Source organism: Watersipora subatra, chromosome 1 (genome assembly GCF_963576615.1).
Source record: "Watersipora subatra chromosome 1, tzWatSuba1.1, whole genome shotgun sequence".
In the NCBI taxonomy this organism is placed as follows: Eukaryota; Metazoa; Bryozoa; class Gymnolaemata; order Cheilostomatida; family Watersiporidae; genus Watersipora; species Watersipora subatra.
This window is the reverse complement of record NC_088708.1, coordinates 72,498,740-72,519,447: the sequence shown is the minus strand read 5'-3', so window position 1 is coordinate 72,519,447 and position 20,708 is coordinate 72,498,740. Positions and strand designations below refer to the sequence as shown.

The window sequence follows — 20,708 nt, the reverse complement described above, 5'->3', positions numbered from 1 at the left end:
AAGGGGGAAATATTCATTTCAAGGTAATTCTGAGCTATTTAGTCGTCCTGTGTTTGACCAAGAAACAGGTTAGAGGGGCCTGGCTTCGGTCCATCATCGTCTCTGCTGTATGATGCCACTTTACCGACATAGTCAGGAGTAACAGTGATGATCTGCTCACACTCGGACAGTTTGCTGTTCAACAGCATGCACTGCCTCTCCTACAAACATGTTTTATTGAACTTTAAATGTATCAGTCTGCTGACCAGCTACTAATGTTAAACATCAACCATACATAATGGGCTCATATTTAATGAAAATATACACGCTAGTGTAATAGACTTCATGCAGATTATATGCGAATGTCACCATGTAAATTACCTGTTGCTGTAGAAATGCCAGCATGGCTGGGTTGTTGTATTTTTCGGGGTAATCATGGAATTCCACCATTCCATCCTTTTGGTTCATTGTTGCATATATTTCTTCATCCTCAATCTGGACCAGACAGTCAACAAATCAACATCTCATCTAGTTTATGTTATGGCTAGGTTATTCACTCCATATTACAGACGGTTGTACAATGTTCACCAAACACATGGTATTTTGTGTCTAAATTATTGCTAATGTTATTATGGTTATTATATGCTAAATTATTGTCCAGAATGACTGTTGAGCGATGAGCAAGAATAACCTGCATGCAATAGGACAACACATACCATCTCCAGTAAGTATCTTTCAGCCTCTGAGCTACTGGCTAAATGAACTCTGTTGGCCACGTCATTGAACGATAATGTTAGAAATGTCTGCAAGAAAGATATATTATATACAAGCTTATGAATGATATTCGAAGATTTATTCATGAAATGAAAAAATTTAGTTGCTGCATTGCTATGCGAAATACTTCACTGAGAATGTATCACAGAAGTTATGTAAATCTGCTTGAGAAACTAAAGCGACAAATAGCCTATTAAACCACTGAAACCTAAAAGCATGTGTGAGCTGAGGCACTAGATATGATTCTATTCAATGCTATGGGTAGACATGCCTCGATGGACAAATTCATCTCTAATCTGTCCAGATGTTAGCTTTTTATGTTGGAAGAAATTCGAATAAATATTAATTTGTTCAATTTTTGAAAGCTCAACTGATAAATTTCAAGCCATTACAGCTAGCATTGCAATGTAGGAATTATATAAAACTCAATAAAAAGAAATTATAAATGAAGGAAAAATTAAATGAGAAACCTATATCGATGAAGTAATAATCATTAAAAAAAACTAATACAATTTTGTTAGTGTCAGCAAGGGATTGCTTTTTACAAATTGTACTGGCAGCATGCTAATTACAAGACAGATTGCATGCTCTGTTCTACCACACAGTAAGACTGATTTGAGGTCACCACATACAGTATATATGGCAGCCATAAGAACTAAGCGCCTAATACGAACTATCCATGAGGTTAATATGGTACACTTACCCTAGTCAGCTTTTGTATATTTTTCTTGTATAAGGATCTAATGCACTGTTTTACTAGGCCATAGTTACCATCCTGCAACAAATGAAGCTTCACATTATATCAGTACAACTGCTGCAATGATTGTGCTTGTATCTAAGCAGCGCTCTGTAAACATCTACTAGAGAGAGTGCATAGAATGTGGTCACAAAAACTACCAGTTATTCTAGAAATCATTTGATGATCAAAAGATAACAAGTCTATCTACACAAGCGACTGCTGCAGGAGTATAATATACTCCTGCTATATATTATATAGTTTGCTGGAAAAAAGGGGTGACTAAAACATGAAAATTCAGGTAAGTGATGTATTTTATACTAGACGATAACAAAGCGAATTTTTGTAGATCTACTGCTCTATACTTGAGCTGACAGGCATTTATCTATGTAGTCTTTAATTATCTGTTACAGAGATCAGACTAGTGCTTCAGTCCTCATGACTTAAAACTGAAACCATGAAGTGAGCATCTCCACTTCTAACCCTTCAAGCTCATGATTGCTGTGAGCATAAGCCAAAGTTGACAGTAAACAAATTTCATGAAAACAATCAAGTTTCACTCTTTTCCTGACTATTATTCAAACCTGCAAAACTAAATAAATATCAGAGAACTTTACAATTCCTTACCTGTTCATACCTATCCTTGTGCTTATCAACTACGGCCTGCAGGTTGGATTGTATAGAGGAAGCGTACGCTGAGGCCAACTCATCGTAGATCATCCCTGTGTTCTACAATATTTGGTGACTAATCAGTAGCGGATTATCATAATAGTGCGAGTGTCTTTTGACCCATCCTTTTTCTATATGAATAAATACTAAAGAAGCTATGAAAAACATGGCAAAATCACCAACGACTAGACACGCATAAATAAGGCTGACTGGCTGAGGTACACAATGACAATTCGTTGCTGAACTAAAACCAGATTCTGTAAGAACGCTAAGCTTAGTGATCTAAACTTTGATACTGTATTTCATTTTTGGCAGTTATTTTGGAACACCCATATTTCTATTACTCGCCCGATTGCAACCATGTAGATAAATAATCATTGTCATTACAACTGGAATTGCGAAAAGAAAGTAGCGTGACATCAAGCTACTTATTATATTTATTATTGTGCACTTTGTAAATAGAGCAGCAATTTTCTTCATTTGAATAAACAAGCAATATTGAATTATGTGTATAATACAAAATGCCTCTAATCTCTTGAAATATAGTTTAAATAAAAGTAAAACAGCTTTTGTACCACATTTTGAACAACCATACTTATACCAGCATAAGACTCGTATCATTACACACAACTATATTATATTATTATATTATACAATTAATAAATAATTGATGGGTTTGCTTTTACTGAAAATAACTTTTCATTATAATGAGGCTGCACAGCCAAAATTAAAGAGACACAAGTTTATGGAAAAACTAGCCTAGGAAAGTGTGTGATTTGACTGTCATTTACATCCCACTCCAGTCTTACACCCCTACCTTACGTTTTATTCTGCATCTCTGTAGATCTTAGAGAACCCGCTCTAAAACCTGCCACTGCTAATAATGTATACTTTAGCTTGATACAGGTTGTTGATGGACATGTCAATCGATATGGTAACCATACTTAGTTGGAGTTATGCTTAGCTTGAGATGTAAACTAATGTGAACAGATAACTCTCAAGTAGATGACAGCAACAGTCCATTATTGCTGGATAATTTACATGTATGTTGTTGACCACACATACATGTACACGTAAGTTCAAATAGGGTGCTTGCTATTAACTCTGTGTTCCTAACATATATTAGTATTCTCAAAATATCCTAAAGGTGAGAAATAACAAAAATTTGAGGAAAAAACCTAAACAGTAGGCTGCATAAATAGACTGGTTTTAAACACATTTTAACTTATGCAGTACGAGAATTACAAAAGAACGAGTATGCAGAGCTAGGATGGATTTAGACATTAAGCAAGTATCTGTAAAACAAAATTCACTTATTCACAAGTAATGCATACAAGAGACAATCAACCACTCTTACCTTGATCTGCCTTGTGAACATGGCTGGAGCAAACTTGAGTGGAGCTGGTTTAATCCTCTTAGCCAAAAGGTGCACAAGGACATACTTCTTATACGACTCGACCATGATAGCGCTGACTGCAGAGCACGGTGTAGAAACTGCCTGTACAAGATTTCACTACCAGCTGTTCAAAGAGGTAATTTTTACAATTCATATAAGGATAGCGCATCTAAGAAAGGTAACGCTGACAACTGGATTAAGACTACTGCAGACAAATTGTTAGAGGAGATGTGGCACAATAATTTTAACAATATCATACAGTAAAAAGAGCAACACTCCGAGGCAGTTCAATTAAAAGTTTTACGAGGTTTTACGGTACATTATGTATCACTCACGCTTTTTGAATGGATACTTATTGAATGTACATACGTATTCTGTGTTTAGGTCAAACGATGAATAGTTTTTTTTAGCTAAGACAACGTATACGTTTAATTACAACCATTTTTAAAACGTTTTAAACATTCCGACGTTGATTCAATACGGAATCAACGTCGGAAAACTATTCGTCACGGGCTAGCCGGGTCACGCACTCAAGGATTTTCGCCACGCACATACAAAACAACATGCTGTTTTTGTTTTGTGTGTGCGTGGCGAAAATCCTTGCGCGCGTGACCCGGCAAGCCCGTGCTATTCATCGTATAGCAGTATAAATCAAATTTGACCAAACCTTTAGAAAAGTCGTTGACAAAAATATTTTGCCGATGGAGGTAATAACAACGCTTATGAATTACGAAAAGATGAGGTTTACCTCTATGGCTTTGAATAAAGTGATTTTCTAAAGCGATAACAACCGTTTTGGTAGCCGTTGGGCAAAAAAACAGTTCGAATTAACAGTGTTGAGTTCGAGTTATCTATAGCAATTTATCATTACGTGGGAACGGACCAAAGAAACCGTTCGAATTAACCATGTGTTCGAGCTATCCGTGGACGAGTTATCCATGTTTGACTGTATAAGCTTGCCTTCAATAGTCAACCATTTCTGTGATTGACTATTACAATTTGAAGACTATGCATTTTAATTGCTGAATCCATGATGACTTACATGCTTTTTTTGCAAAAATTGGGCTACTTTCATATTGTAGTGTGGCTAAAAATGGAAGAATTAGCATGAATTAACATTTTTTTGCATTTAAATAAATTTGATAAAATAAAGCAAGATTTAAACTTAAATTAAGCTTCGCTGACCCTCAAGTGAAACACTGCTGCTTGTACAAATAGACATCAGGCAGCAGTAGACTGCAATTCTTTAGCAATGCATGACAAAAAAAATAAGTTAAAATATTTTCATGATAAAATTTGTTTTTTAAACAAATATTGTTTATCTTAAACGAAGTTCTTCAAAAGCCTCTTGCAAAAATGAGGCCTTTTTAAGACATAAGAAGTTCGCAATATAGCTATACAAATTTCACACTTGCTATTGACCAGCATTACAGCTCGTGTGGAGGCGTGTCGAACACTTATAAATTGTTTCATAAAGAAATTACTTTTGCTTAAAGTGAAATTGTCTGCCACAATCATTTTCGTGAAATGCCTAGACTTTGCCACTATCACACCCTCCTTTAACAAACACTTTTTGCAACAATACCCCAATAAAAATATAGATATAAACATATGGTTTTAGATAAGTGGTGTTAAGTAGAATACTCAATAGTGAATACTAAAGGAACTGTTAGTATTCACTATAATAGTACATTACAATTGTCATACTACAATAATTATTATATTTAAATTATTATTTTATTTAAAAGCAATATATATGAGTAACTGATATAGAAAAAATTCAAGGTGATCATATGTCAAGATTTGATATTGGTAGGTAAAATTCATATGTACATATATATACTAGATAAATGCATGACGTTGTTCGGGCAATAAAAAGTTTTGAGCAGAAAATTTATTTTTATTTAACATATATACAACATTTTAACATTCTAACTTTTAAACTTCATATCACAAGAATAGTGTTTTTGTGCAGTTCAAATGAATTAAGAAAAAAAAACACTTTAAAGGTTTTCAAACTTTTTTAAACAACTATAACTTTTAAATTTCACATCATGAAAGAAGTGTTTTGTTGAAATAAATTAGGAGCAAAAATAAAACTGTAAAGGTGTTTAAATGTAAAATCATTAGTAAGTAATGACTAAATATAGTCTGTTTTACTACGATTACAATGAAAAATGATTTTGTATAAGGTTATATGATTTAAGTTCATTTCAGTGTTGGCATCATAAGACAAAAATATCGTATAGACGTATAGAGTGGTTTAGAAACCCGTAGTAATTATCTAATGCAATCGCTGCCTGGTAAAAATCATCATTATTAAAAAATAATAACCAAACAATATGCTAACCTTAGTAAGTATAGTAACCTATAATAACTTTAGTGCATTTTGTGGTTATGATCTGCAAGAAAATGTAACATTACAATGTACTACATGCAGAGTTCTTTTATTCAAGACATACGTGTAACATAAACACTGAATCTAACTTATATGAATTTAGCTTACTACAAACATACTTGAAGGAAGTTTTAGTATGCATTTTAGTGAACTGTTAACCAAAATTTTTATCACTTATCTGTGTTCAAACTTGTTTTTACCATAACGGATGATGCTGAACTGAGATATAATCACCAACATTGAGTTTCGGAGAGAAATTATTGTTGATATCATTTTTTGGAAAACAAATTAGCCCTAGTATGGCGAGGACGAAAAAGCATTGTGTTTCATAAAAGTTAATAGAGTTTCAATTAATGTGTGAAATCGAGAAAAGGGTGTAAAAAGTTCATAGTAAGAGCTATGAATCGTAATAGAATCGTAATTGTTCAATGGTATAGGCTCGAAAATTGTGACGTCACAATTTTCGAGCCTATACCATTGAACATTTCTGCGGTAGAGCTCTGGGGAAATCCTATAAACACCAACCAATGTCTGTCTCACCATGTCAAACAATGGCTCATTTGAAAGCAGGATATTGAAGAACCTGAATAAGCTGGAACAGTACTTATGCAATTGATGTGCTTTAAATATATATTCTATCTATATATATAAATGTGAAAGTCTGTCTTAGAATAGCTGTAGCTGGACTACGCTGACGCAACGTCATGGCGTACCGTCATTAGAAGCCTAGCGCTTATTAGCAAGCTTACTGAAATTTTCCATTGGCAATATGCCAGGCTAATAACAAGTCGCAGGCAACTCTCATTACTTCTCATTGTTTATACTCTGATTTTTAATACGATTTTTTATAGGCAATGTGCTAGGCTAATAGCAGGTGGTAGGCAACTCTCATCACTTCTCATTGTTTATAAGCTGATTTTAATACCCTGATAATGCCGGAGGCACAGCTAGTACATAATATAAAAAGGTTTATATACGTAGATATACTAAATACACTTTTCTTCTAAGCGTTATCAAGTTTTGTAGATTTTAATCTTAAAACACCCTGACAGTCCAATCACATCAAACACCAAGAACAATCACAAATGATAGAAGAATACCGATACGTTTTGATAAAGTCTACTAAAAGCTGAGCAAGTTCATCTTTACCAAGGTTAAATAGAACAGATAGAACAGGTGGTTGGCTGTTTTCCAACTGTCACTCACGGACTCTAAAGACACTACTAGTAATAATAACACTGAGAGCACTCACTATTTCAAAGAAGAAGGCTGCTCGTTTAAAGTTCTTTAGGGCTGCATATATCATTCCTCCATAGTAGTAGTAGAGCAGAAAATGTTTACTGTCGAATCTTCCGAGATTCTGCGAGAGACATAGCATTGAGTTGAGCAACATCAAGCATAACAAAGATACAAATAACAAATAGACATATCTGATCTCCCATTTATTCCCACTTACCCCCTTCCTCTGTATGTCCGTGATATCTACATCCAGAAAAGGAAGGGCAGGTTTGAATGTCTTTGTGCAGAGGCAGAGCTGGAAAAACACAGCGCATGGTGAACATGAGACAGTAAACATGTAGAACAAATTCTACAAAAGTGTTTCTTAGATGTCTGTGTGAAGACAGAAAGGCATACTATGTTTCCATGCCTTCGTAGACAGACAAATTAAATGAATTCGACTTAATTGCCATGTCGAAGCCATCCGAGTTCACAAACTAATAAAATTTTGGCACATTTTATGCAACTGCCATCCTGTTCTGTCAGATAGCTCATCGCTATCAATTGACAATGCTAGCAACTTCATATTCGAAGCCTTAATAGAAATCAGTTTTAGGGTACAGTCCTTGGTTTTAAACAAAACTATGTTGTAATTGTTTATTACGGCAAACTAGCACGATGAACTAAAGTAGAAAATACAACATACCATCTTAAATACAAATTAGATAAAAATTAGACATCACTCACAATAGTTAAAACCTATGAAAATATCATTTTTATTACCCAAAAGTTCCTTAGTGAAACTTAATCTTCAAAGAATGAACATCAGAGGAGAAGCTTTTTTCAAAGGATTAAATCTTCAGAGATTTCTATATTGTCACATATCTAAGGATCGAAGAAAGGCTAATCTCTCAAGTATGGAGACATATGATTGACAGCAATATCAGGCCTCAAAAGATAACTAATTGCTTTAAAGTTTAAAAGTAAAGAAATACTTACATGGCAGAGGTCAGAATGCAATGCTGTTAGTTGAGATTCACCTTCTCTAATTCTCGTTATAGCCCGAGTGACTATGGGAATAGCCCTAGCTCCTGTTTGCCGTTCTATCAATAACTCGGCGCAATGGTGCACCATTTCATTAACTATGTAAAAACAAAAATAGAGTTACCAATCAGCCGCTGCTTCCAGTAAGAAGATTAGACCTACCTGATAGTAGTACCTATCTATAAGCACTTCTATAAAGCGCTAAGGACAAACGCTGGCCATGTTCATGTTAAATAAATCTTGCAAAGCATTTTAAATTCACGTTTAAATAAACTTGGTCCTCCGCGAGCACCTGATGCAGATTACAGGTTTATACGGTCAACCATGGTTTTAATGCCAATAAAACATGTACCATGTAAATATTGTATTGAATCTAATGAATTTAAGTCAAAATGTAACCAACTTACAAATGTCAAGCACGTAGCGAACATGTTCTATATTGCATGTCTCTACGAATATATCCGTTTGAGTAATAAGCTTGTTCAACTCGGCTTCTTCCATCGACACACATCTCCTTTCTGCAGGGCTACCAGCCATCAGCTGATGGTATTTCACTAAACTAAAAGCAGTGTGTATGTAATACAATGATGAACCAAAGAATAACATCAAATCGCGAGCACATGGTAAACAGAAAGTCTTACAGCCTAAAAAGATGACAGAAAAGATGACAGAAAAAATGACGCACATCTGAAGATGCAGTATGAGTTGGGCGATGTGCAAAATACCTCATAAGGCCTAACAATGGAATGGGGTAAATAATATAGCGGAATGCAAAGCGCTTACAGAATTGTAAGGATTCCCACAGCATGCTGGTCCGGGAGCAATGTCTCCAGAGCATTGTCTAGGTGAGCCAAAGGACACTTGATCAGCACATCGTAACTCTTTGTTATGAAGTTGCTCAAGGCGGCTATGTTTGCTGAAAAGCACGCAACGCAATCAAATGTAAAAGAAAATGAGTCTGATGGTTGAAGAAACTGATCTATGAACAACACTAATAAACCTGCTCTAAAAGAACTCACAAGGTGTGACGGAGAACTCTCTCACACTGTTCACAAATTTCTCAGCGACTCCAGCCATATCCGAAGAAATAGAAAGTCTGTCAACACCAGAAATAAACAGCAAAATAATACAACACAAAAATCTTAAAACCAATCCTCAGTTAAAGTTATTGCCACCAAAATATTCTCAACACCTGCCTTTTACTAATAGAGATATTCTCAACTTTTGTCTTGCAACAATAGATATATTTCTAACACATGTTCTATACCGATAGAGAAATTCCTCACACCTGTATTACACAAACAGCAGTATAAAACACCTTTAAATGTATCTTAAAGCACATACCACACCAACAGAGGCAATCCAAATATGCTTAAATCATCCATACATAAATTTATTCCCAATATCAGTCATGCACTCAAGGCGGTATCTTGCCTAACATTGCAAGGATACTATAATGAAAAATGAGTATTTTGGACTCATAGCTTACTCTCATTTTGACTCCAACTGTTACTTACGATGAACTATATGCATCATGTACATTCATCATGTACATTCATCATGTACATTCATCATGTACATTCACCACTTAAGTCATCTTGTGAAATGAAATATGGTAACAGATACTACGCTGAGTAAAATGTGTGCTAATTAAAGAACTTGTATATAGAAACGAAGCCAAAATGTAATGAACAAGCATATGAATGACCACCTAATGACTAGGAAATAAATTTTATGCAAAAAAAACTATTATCTCGAGAGAAAGATGGACGATAAATATATAATTTTAATCAGATAAAAAGCAAATATGTAACGTGTGTCAAGATACAAGTGTTTACATCTGAATGAAAAATAACCTAATTCACTTTGATATAGTATTTAAAGATAGTAGTGGGCAATTATCTTTCTTCAATGACTGCTTGCGGCAAATTAAACTGGAGAGAATGAACACAACGTAATCCAATATACTATATAGTCAGCAACCAATGAATTTTAGAAAACTTCAATTACAGAGCAATCCAATTCAGATAATACTGTGCTGTTAAAACTTCACTTCATAAAATAAAGCTCATTATGCAATAATCCTATTCAAAACTGGTAGCTAGATGCCACATTAGTATAGTCAGAGCCAGTAGCTGTGCAAAATGTCTTTAATAGTTCGTTGTCATTTGATATACAAATAAAAATGTGTCAAGTAGAAGAACCTGCCAACAAAATAGTGTAACAAAAAGCAATGATACCAACTTTTCTTTTAACAACACAATTATATTTGCACAGCCTAAGAAATTGTTTACATAGTAGATCCACTGTAAGCTGTTACTGGAGTAAGCAAAACTAACTATGATAAAACACTGTCAATGATAAAAGAGAAGACCTCGACTTATTGAAAGACTGACCTAAATAAAATAATACATGAAAAAACTTATTTGTATAAAGACTGAAGTAAAATCTCAAAATTGAGCTAACAATTATTAAAACCGTGTCAAAAATTATTTTTACAAAAAAACTGTAAGAGCTCAGAGTATTGTAGCAAATTTTAATTCATTGATGCTCTACACCCCAGCCCACAACTAATAGAATGTCACCAACTTCCGGGGAAATAATTCCAATGAATAATGTGTTGCTTTTTTTGGGTTACTTTTTGTGGTTATGATGATATTGTTTTAATCTGTAAAATATTTACGCTAACTATAAAACAGAAGATGGTTGTACTATTAGAGGTACCATCAACATGATTTGGTTGAAATTTTTTAACTCAATGTTTTGACTAAGGTTTGTTTTCACTCATTTATGTTTTTGTTTAGATATAGTTTGTGTTTCTAGCCTTTTGCCACAGCCTCACAAGGCTCATTAAATGCCAAGGTTTTTATAGCATGTCTATCAGACAGCAATGTATTGCAATAAGCTACAAGTGTTTAAAGCATTTAGTAGGCCTAATGCCATGCAGACCAAACTCTGTAATGTTGATGTAGCCATGAATCAATGGTAGGTCACTGACTGGCACCAGAGTGTGGAATTGCTGGTGAATGACTATTATTTTCTATTTGGAAAGAGCCCACTTGATAAATTTGTCATGGTTCTTTACTTTATTTTGAGAACATAAAACGTGAAACGGCATATATGAATACACGAGATCGTTGGAAGATAATACGAGAGAAAAGATAATTGACCAATCAGATCATGACATGAAATAAACAATTAGTCGATTAGTGTTCACTGAGGCATAATGCATTGTTTCTCAACACGCCTCCGCAATGTTTATGCCAATGTTCTGTCAGGTGCTGGTGTTGTATCTTCCCCAATGGCTTCGTCAGGATGTCGGCTAAGTTATCGCTACTTGGTATGTACTGATATTCAGCATCGTGACGCTCGCGGATGAAATGATATCGTACATCTATATGCTTTGTGTGGTTCATCTGACCTGAACGTTTTGTTCGGAGTGCTATAGCACCTTGATTGTCACAGTAAATGAGTGTTTTTGGTGGTTGAGCAATAGAATGTCCTAGCAATATGCAGAATTCATGTTGATAAATCATCTCCTTCACAGCTTCAGCAAGAGCAATGTATTCAGCCTCACACGATGATAGTGCGACAGTCGATTGTTTCCTGGTTCTCTTACTAATAGGAGCACTGCCGAGTGTGAACATATATCCAGTGGTCGATCTTCGGGACTCTTCGTCTCCAGCCCACTCTGAGTCACAATAGCCAGTTAAATTTCCATGACTTTGTGTAAATGTCAGTTTGTAGTGTTTGGTTGCTTGGATATATTGAAACAAGCGTTTCAGTGCCTCGAGTTGAGGTTTCCTTGGGTTGTTCAGATATTGGGATAACTTGGAAACTGTCCAACAGATATCTGGTTGAGTGGCCGTCATGAGGTATAAAAGACCGCCTATGGCTTCTCTAGAGTGAAAATTCTTCGTGTCGTCAGTTTCTGTGTTATTGTTAGATAGTAGCTAGATTCCCTTCTCAGCGGGTGTTGCTGCCAGTTTGCAGTTTTCCATTTTAAACTTGCGCAATATCTCGGTTGTGTACCTTTCTTGGCTCATGTGGTAATGTCCCTTCTCATCAAATGAAAAGTCAATGCCGAGGAACCATTTGAGTCTCCCTCGGTCATCCATGTGAAATCTCTTGATCAGAAGCTTCTTTGCATAGTCAATCATTGTTGGTTTGTTGCTCGTGATGATGATGATGCCGTCGACCCAGAACAGGATCAGAATTTGGCTTCTGAGATCAGCTTTTGTATAGATACATGGGTCACTTAAGTTTGGAGCGAATCCATTTGATGTCAGGAGTTCTGTCAGAGTCTGATACCAGTTACGCCCACTTTGTTTCAGGCCGCAGATAGATTTTTTCAGATGACAGCTGAGTTTTGTGCCATCTTGTGTTTTTCCCTCATAGCCTTGTGGTTGCTCAAGATAAATCTCTTTGTCTATGGGTGCATTAAGATATGCCCCCTTAACATCCATTTGATAGAGTTCCAGACTTTCATTAGTAGCCGTTTGCAGTGACGTTCGGATTGATGCGAGTCTTGTGGTAGATGAGAAAGTTTCTTTATAGACTATCCCCTGAGTCTGGGAATAGCCTTTGGCCACATATCTGGTCTTATATTTCACTTGGCCAGGGACTTCACCTTGCTTCAAGGCATAAACCCAACGCCCTTTGGTTTCATTTCTGTTTGTAGGTAAGGGTTTGACTTCCCAGGTTTCGTTTTTTTTCAGAGTGTTTATTTCAATGTCCATTGCTTCCTGCCATTTGTCTCTTTCATTAGATGTTATGGCTTCTTCATAAGTGTGGGGGACATTGTATATCGCCCTGTATGCATAGTCAACATCGACTGTTTTGTGAACATAGTCGGATAAATATTTTGGTTCATTTCTTTGTCTGTTGGGACGCGTTTTGGTATTTGTAAGGTTTTTAGCAAGTTCTTGTGGTATGGCATCACCCCTTGGTGTGTCATTTCTGCTCTTGTTAGTTGGTTTTGTAATAGGTTCTTGTGGTATGACATCACTTCTTGGTGTGTCATTTCTGCTCTTTGTTTTTCCGTCAGCAGGTCCTTGTGGCAAGACATCACCTGTCGGTGTGCCATTTCTGCTGGAATTTGTTTGTTCTTCAGGTTCTTGTGATATGAAATCAATTAGTGTGTCATTTCCGCTGATATTTGTTGGTTCTTTAATTAAATTGCCATCCAAATCCGAGGCTCCAGTTTTATGGACCTGAAGATTTCTTGAGGTTATGATTGTGTTTCTCTGTCAACACTATGTAACTCTGACTTCTTGTGTGTATACCTAAGTAGGTACCAGGTTGGCCTCGGTCCTGTAACTTCATTTTTGCGACCCTCTGAGTAATAGGTGCATGATGAGCCAAATAGATGAAGCTTTCTCATGTCTGGTTTGATACCTGTCATCAGTTGAAAAGCAGTTGACCCGGTTCGTCTCTGATAACTTCTGTTGTGGATGCATTGGGCATGATGAAGTGCGTAGGGCCACAAATTCTTAGGAAGGTTTGCATCTTTAATCATCACTCTTGAGCTTTCCATAAGTGTTCGCCAGGATCTTTCAACTTTACCATTCTGGTAACATGAGTGTGGGGCTGTGGTAGTGTGTTTGATTCTATGTTCTCTTAATACAGCTGTGAAAGATGCACCAATGTATTCTCCTCTATTTGAATGGAGCTCTTGAATTTGTCCCAATGTTGCAACATCTTTGATGAACTGCTTCAGGGCTGTTGTGGCAGCATCTTTGTGACGAAGTGAGTATGTGTGTATCGTGCTTGAGAATTCATCCATGAAGTTGATAGCAAATCTGTGGCCTTCCTTAGATGTCGGAGATATCGGTCCACAGAGATCTGAATGTACTCTTTGGAGAGGCTTTGTAGCATAGATCTGTTGTTCATCTTGTTTGTGTGGTTCTTTGGTTATCTTTGTTTCTAGGCAGGTGATGCAGGTCTTACGATCTTTTGTGTGATCAGCAATTCTCATGCCCTCGATCACCTCCTGTAGTTTGATTATGTCTTCACGATTGGGATGTCCCAAAGTTTTATGCCATACATCAAGTGACTTCGTTATATAGGCAGAACTCAAGTTTTTCACTGTTGTTTGTTTGTAGGAAGAAGTCTACCTTTGCTTATGATAGGGAACTCTGTGTTTCTTGCAATAGGATCTTTCTTTCTGGTGAGAATGAGATTTTGGCTCCGCGTGCAGTGGCTGCACGTACTGACAATGAGCCCTGAAGAAAGCTTGGGGCGTAGAGTGCATATTTGAAAAACATGGTTGTCTCCTGATTCTGCTTGTCTATGAATGAGTATTTGGCGGTCCCACGAGCCTTGATGATCTCATTTGATGTGTGGCCATCGATCATCTCAATAAGATGCTTTATTGGCTGGAAAGAGTGGTCAAAGTCAATGAAAACTTCTTTGGTGTTTATTACATGGTTTGTCGCGCCACAGTCTACCATGAGTTTGAATGATTCGGAATTCTGAGATGAAGGATTTGTGGTGTTGAATGCATCTATTTTGAATGCAAATGAGTCGTCGTCATCATGTGTTGCGTTGGCAGTATTTGACATGAACTGTTGTTTTCTTTTCTTTCTACGGCAAACTATCTCCACATTTCCTCTCAGGTGACAGTACCCACATTTCAGTTTATCTCTGGAGTAGCATTGAGATGCGTTATGATTTTTTCGTCCAGATGCTTGACAAACTTGGCTTGAAATATTGTGGAATTTTGTTGGTTTCTGGTTAGAGAATGTTCTGGAAGGATTTTGGTTCTTTGTCGGCCTTTGTGTGCTAACAGCCATAGCAGTTGCTGGTTGGCTTCTTTGCTGTCGATCAAAATTTGTGAGTTTGGCTTTGAATTCAGCGAAAGTTTCAGTTTTATCAAGTTGCGTACGTACAACAATGAATGATTGATAAAAAGGGAGGCCTTTCAAAATCATGGCTTTTATCAGATTGTCACTGATTGTTTCATTAGCTGATTTCAAGCCAGTTACATAATTTTCAGCACGAATTAGATATCCTGTGATGTCTTCAGCTTCATTCATCTCGATAGTAGTGAGTTGTTCATACAGTGTTAATACTCTTGGTTTTTCAGTGGATATGCAGTGATTACGAAGGATTTGTAATGCCTTATGTTCGTCATTACTAGCATCTCGCATGATAAATTGTAAAGAGCGTTCGTCTATGTATTGAACTAACTCAGCGTAGGCTCGTTTATTGTGCTTATCGAAATCTGTATAATTATCTACTTCTTTTGGCAAAATTGTCTGATGAACAAGTTCATTTTGAGTGTACAAGTGAGCAAGGAATCTGGTTTCCCAAATGTTGTAGCAATTCATGTCACCATTGAAATACAACCTCTGAAGTAGTTCATTTTTACTGGCCCTGGGCCAATAACCCGTTGATGTAGCCATGAATCAATGGTAGGTCACTGACTGGCAGCAGAGTGTGGAATTGCTGGTGAATGACTAATATTGTCTATTTGGAAAGAGCCCACCTAATAAATTCATCATGGTTCTTGACTTTATTTTGAGAACATAAAACGTGAAACAGAATATATGAATACACGAGATCGTTGGGAGATAATACGAGAGAAAAGGTAATTGACCAATCAGATCATAACATGAAATAAACAATTAGTCGATTAGTGTTCACTGAGGCATAATGCATTGTTTCTTAACATGTAATACAAGTCCATTTGTATCATTAAAAACTATTCAACTTTTAGAATGATTGTAGCCTATAGCTTCCATCGACCTTGTTACCTTAGGTATCAAGTAGTATTATTTCTCAATCTCAATTAACGAATATGCATAAGTTATATTTGGCATATATAAATGCGATTTTCTAACCATGTATCTATAAAATTTGTAGAAATATAATGCGCAATGTCATCAGCAACTACATGTTTGAAAACCCCACATGATCACCAGGCAAAAACTGATGCAAATATTAATGGATAGTCGACACAAAATGTGGAAGCCCAAAATAAAAATTTTCGCATACAAAGCAATTTATGTTAATCTCAATTTATTTACAAGCACATGGATCTATTTGCTGAAATTATAAAGGTAGTCCTTCTTTGATGCGTAAAACTGGTTAAATAATTTAGAGCTGAAAAAACCAACTCTACTAAAAAGAATTTGAGTTGTTTCAAGTTGGCTGTTTTTCTCTTTGTAGGGAGCGCTATGTTGCCAATATTTGGCAATCATATTAAGTTCTCCATCTTTTACCAATAATGCAGTTGTTTCCTGCTTATGTTTTCTAACCCTGCTTCATATTCTGATTACATTAATACTGTAAACGTGCAAATAAGCACTTAACAATCGCTTGGTGAGAAGACTATCATTTATTAGCTCAGCTATGCTAATAACATTCAACTATTTCACCCATTTATCATTAGCTTAGAGCATAATTGAAGGAATGGAAAAGTTCATATTTAGCTTGTAGGATATGTTGATAATATTTGTTTGTAATGATGTTATGTTGTACACCAAAAATGTTGAAATAAACCAATTTCGAATCAATCACAAATAGGCAAAATGTAGTTTTTTATAGTTACTAGAAAGCCTCCTGGTATATAGGCCTACGCGTTGGTGTATCACGAATAACGATTGGATCGAAAACAGTTTCGGCTAAAACTTCGGTCAATTTCATATAGAGAAATATGATGGAAAACAAAACTACGCTGAAATATGAAAACATTGATTATTGAAGTACTAAATGTATAACATTCAGGTCTATATCGAGAGAAAAAAAGAATGTGCATGTATATTTTTAGTGTGCGCACGGCGATACCACTATTTAAAGCGTCCAACATTTCTGAATATGCATACGACGCTGTCTCTATCGTACTTTTCTTCAACTGGCCAATAACACTCGTTTTCTCTAACCAAGGCAGCGAGTCGTCAGATACTTATAAACTTCGACGCTATCTTTTTTATATTTTAATCTTATCTTTTTATGTTTTATGCACGTGTATCACATACATGCAACTAATTTAAAGTGAACTGTTGATGAATGGTGGCTAAAAAATCATATTATGTCACTACAGTGTACTGTATTTTGAAGTTATCAACAATTACCAGATTTTTGCCAGTATGGCGACTGTTTTGCCGACAAGTAATTCTTGTTGAGTTGCCCAAGTTATTGTCGCCAATATATATTGGAGCGTCTTATCTGCATTATTTTGTTTCATAGCGGTTTCGGCAATTTTAATCGTACATTATACCGCTTTTGTCGCTACCTCGTCAAACGCTGGCCCTTAGTAGCACGGGCTCTACGCTAGTTTCGATAGGCCAATTATCGCAATGCGCCTAGTACCCGTGCTAGCAAGCTTTCTTGTATCCATTTTCTACAATTAGACATTTGTTTTTCCTTTTCAGTACAACGGCTCCAACATTTTAACTTTCCAACCAGTTTGTACAAAAACTTGTAAAAAATTTAAACAAACGGTATATTATATATTAACTAAACAAGACAATTAACAGTTTTTGCTCGGAAGTTTTTTGTTTTGGCAAACAATGACAAATTACTCGACGTATTTCACTCATAGTTCATAGCAGTCGTCACAGCACTGATGACTGCTGCGAATTCGTATTTCTAGTGCAAATTTATTCTATAAAATTACCCATACAAACAGTAAAATTCGAATTGTTTTAAAATAGATAAATATGCTGCAATATGCCAAATTTGAACAGCACTAATTGTGTGTACTGCATGCAATTTAAAGTTTTAACAGGCCAGCATCACTTTTTTTAAGAACTTGAACGTCCCTTCACTCTTATTTCACGTTGGCTTTTGTGAAATATTTAAAAATCTGATACGTTTGTGGAACAAGATCTGTTTCAGCTAAACATAAAAAAATTATGTAAATATATGAATATTAGTAAATATATAAACTCACAGTAAGTTACAGTTTAAAACACTTTAGGGCAAGTTGATACCGTTGTTAGGCATCAACGGCAAAAGCTAAACATGATAAAATCCTTGATAAAAACATGAAATTCTAAATTAAGCATGATAAAATCCTTTCAAACATATATCACAGGGCAGCATACCAATTACTCGCGCGAAGGTTTGGCAATGAGTACAGGTTCTCTCATTTTGGGTTTCCTAAAGACTTCTCATAGAATTCCCATGTCATCATTGATAGCCGCATTCGTTGAACTAGAACAGATGTAGTATCCCAAGCAATGAATTGTCAGATGTGTTCCAACAATATTTATACAATCTTCAGAGTACTTAGTTGGAATGTGCAAGGCTCAATTAAAGCTTCCAAAGAGTAAAAATGATAATTGTGTAAGCTTCCTACCTAACCACAAAAGTATCAGCACATCCGATATCAAATGCTAATTATTTCTGCCTCATTTTATGCTTATCAATTAAATCAACTTGAATTGAGCTGTCAGTAAGCTTTAATGAACTACAAACCACCATTTAAAAATATTGCTTACGTTAAGCAGACAGCAACCACCACCAAAAAACATTAATCCGTAGCATGTCAACTCAGCAGTGAAAATACCAATTTCATTTTATTAAATTTATTTATTACCAATAAAATATAAACAAAATAAAAACATTGTTCAAAATAAGAGGTGTTGAGTGAGGCCATTGACAGTGTCAAAAACCAAGGTTAAATCATATTATAGGCCTACATGATGGTACACTTTTACCTTTAACATTTTATTTTCAATCTCTTATAAGAATAGCCAATTAAAGTGTAATTTTAATCAAAAAAGATGCCCTCACATATCTTTTAGATTTTAAAGTATCAAATTATGCCTAACCGTGTAAGGTTAGTTCCCACACTGAACTAGAGGTTGATTACATAATTGGAGATTGTGGAAAGTTTAAGCAATGATTTTTAGTTGGAAGTCGACCAGGAAACATGTAAACATTTTTGTATAATGAATCCCATAGATAAATGCACACATGTATGTTGCTTGTACTTTTTGTCAAAGAAAATAAATATTTGTACCTATTCTATAACACATTGTGTAATAGGTGAACACGCATTGAATAGTACATAATTATAATGCATTTGTCATGACAAACTTACACAGCAAGTAGTAAATTAACTGGGATTTACGTCGACTAGTCAATTAACAATATACAGTGAAACCTCTACCTACAAAAACTTTACATACAAAGTTTTTGAAGTTATGAACCGTCTTGATAAAAATTTTGCTTCAACTTACAAAATATGTTTCTAAATACGAAAGGCCTTTTGTATTTTGGCTAGCTAGTTTGTTTCGTATCTTGGCCCGTGTGCTTCCTATGGGTATGACGGGCAACGCGATTCAATCAGTTTTATTTGCTGATGAAAGTTAGTAAACGACAAGTGTTTTGTTTTCATTCCTTGTTTAATTTGGCATTATCACAAAAAAAGTAAAACAACTTTTGTTTTTAGCAAATGAAGTTCTGCATTTTCTGTATGATGACAGATTTTTAGCTCATGCCAATCTAAATAAATCTTTCTACTTACGCTCATACAAAAAATATTCTTAGCAAATCAAAACCAAGACAACAATACAACACCTACATTTTTGACTGCCGTCTTCCCATTCTTCTCGGTCTTCGCTTAGCCTTGTTAATGGTAAACGGCTAACGACTGTTTGCCTAGTTGCGAGCCTAAGCGAATTGTCCTTTGCATTTGACCGAATGCCTGTCTGTCACATTTGACGGCCAGCGCCAAAGGTAAACAAACCAGCATACTGTTCGTAGTGTTTTATTTTCTCTGTTCATTTTTCCATGTGTCTTTTTTTATCAATTTAATTAGGTAGTAATATAATTCTAGCATGTGTTTGTCACAGGTCTTAGCCATTACATGTATTTATAATTTACACGAATGATATGCCCGAGTTTTGTTGTGGCTTGGGACGGAGTAGGCCATTTATTAGGTGAAATCGGTTTCTACTTACAAAATTTTCTACATACGAAATGGCTTCTTGAATGAATTAATTTTGTATGTGGAGGCTCCACTGTATATGCACTGATTGCAAGTTTTCCGACATATCACAAAAGGACAACATTACTTTGCATACTTTGCACATTTTGCTTATTCAATTCTTGAGCAGCCATAATAGTCGAGTTGACTCCTATGCACCAGGCATAAAACATTAGTTCTGTGGCCTTACCTTTTAGCTCCGATAGGTTTTAATAGAGTTAGTTTTTACTAGAAAGACCTATTAATTACAGAATGCACAAACATGCACTATTTGAAAATTGAAATATTCATATTATATTAATATATTTATATTGTAATGTTTGAATGAGTGCAGTATTCAGTACTACTTACCAAACTATAATAATTATCCAATTATGTATTGTTTCACCCAATAGTAATTGCTACTGTTCTAGTACCAGTGTTGTAATTAAATTTTCTCAATATTTTTTATTACTGATGTAAAAGTAGCTGTTATAACAAAAGCTTCTGCAAGCTTTTTTGTCCAAGATTATGCTTTCACATGTTTTTGTAGTACAGTATCTGTTTCATCTTT

The 20,708-nt window shown here is 35.5% G+C and overlaps 2 protein-coding genes across 2 annotated transcripts; both read right to left on the bottom strand.

Moving 5' to 3' along the window:
- Window positions 1-38: 38 nt before the first annotated feature.
- On the bottom strand, window positions 39-9,359 carry LOC137386034 (COP9 signalosome complex subunit 3-like). The gene is made up of 12 exons (XM_068072686.1): window positions 9,234-9,359; window positions 8,998-9,130; window positions 8,622-8,773; window positions 8,170-8,312; window positions 7,409-7,486; window positions 7,205-7,312; window positions 3,516-3,656; window positions 2,117-2,218; window positions 1,457-1,528; window positions 696-782; window positions 361-474; window positions 39-200 (listed from the first exon to the last, which is right to left on the bottom strand). The coding sequence occupies exons 1-12, from the start codon at window positions 9,289-9,291 to the stop codon at window positions 39-41; spliced, it is 1,350 nt and encodes a 449-aa protein (XP_067928787.1). The 5' UTR covers window positions 9,292-9,359.
- A 2,061-nt stretch (window positions 9,360-11,420) lies between these two features.
- Window positions 11,421-12,086, bottom strand: LOC137391261 (uncharacterized). The gene has a single exon (XM_068077680.1). The coding sequence runs from the start codon at window positions 12,084-12,086 to the stop codon at window positions 11,421-11,423; it is 666 nt and encodes a 221-aa protein (XP_067933781.1).
- Window positions 12,087-20,708: the final 8,622 nt, after the last annotated feature.

Bases quoted from the DNA above. Each gene is read 5' to 3' on its own strand.
- LOC137386034 (XM_068072686.1), bottom strand. From the start codon at position 9,291: ATGGCTGGAGTCGCTGAGAAATTTGTGAACAGTGTGAGAGAGTTCTCC. The intron at 8,774-8,997 runs GTAAGCGCTTTG...CACTGCTTTTAG, and splicing joins GTGGGAATCCTTACAATTCT to TTTAGTGAAATACCATCAGC. The intron at 475-695 runs GTATGTGTTGTC...TGTCTGGTCCAG, and splicing joins AAAGATACTTACTGGAGATG to ATTGAGGATGAAGAAATATA.
- LOC137391261 (XM_068077680.1), bottom strand. From the start codon at position 12,086: ATGACGGCCACTCAACCAGATATCTGTTGGACAGTTTCCAAGTTATCC.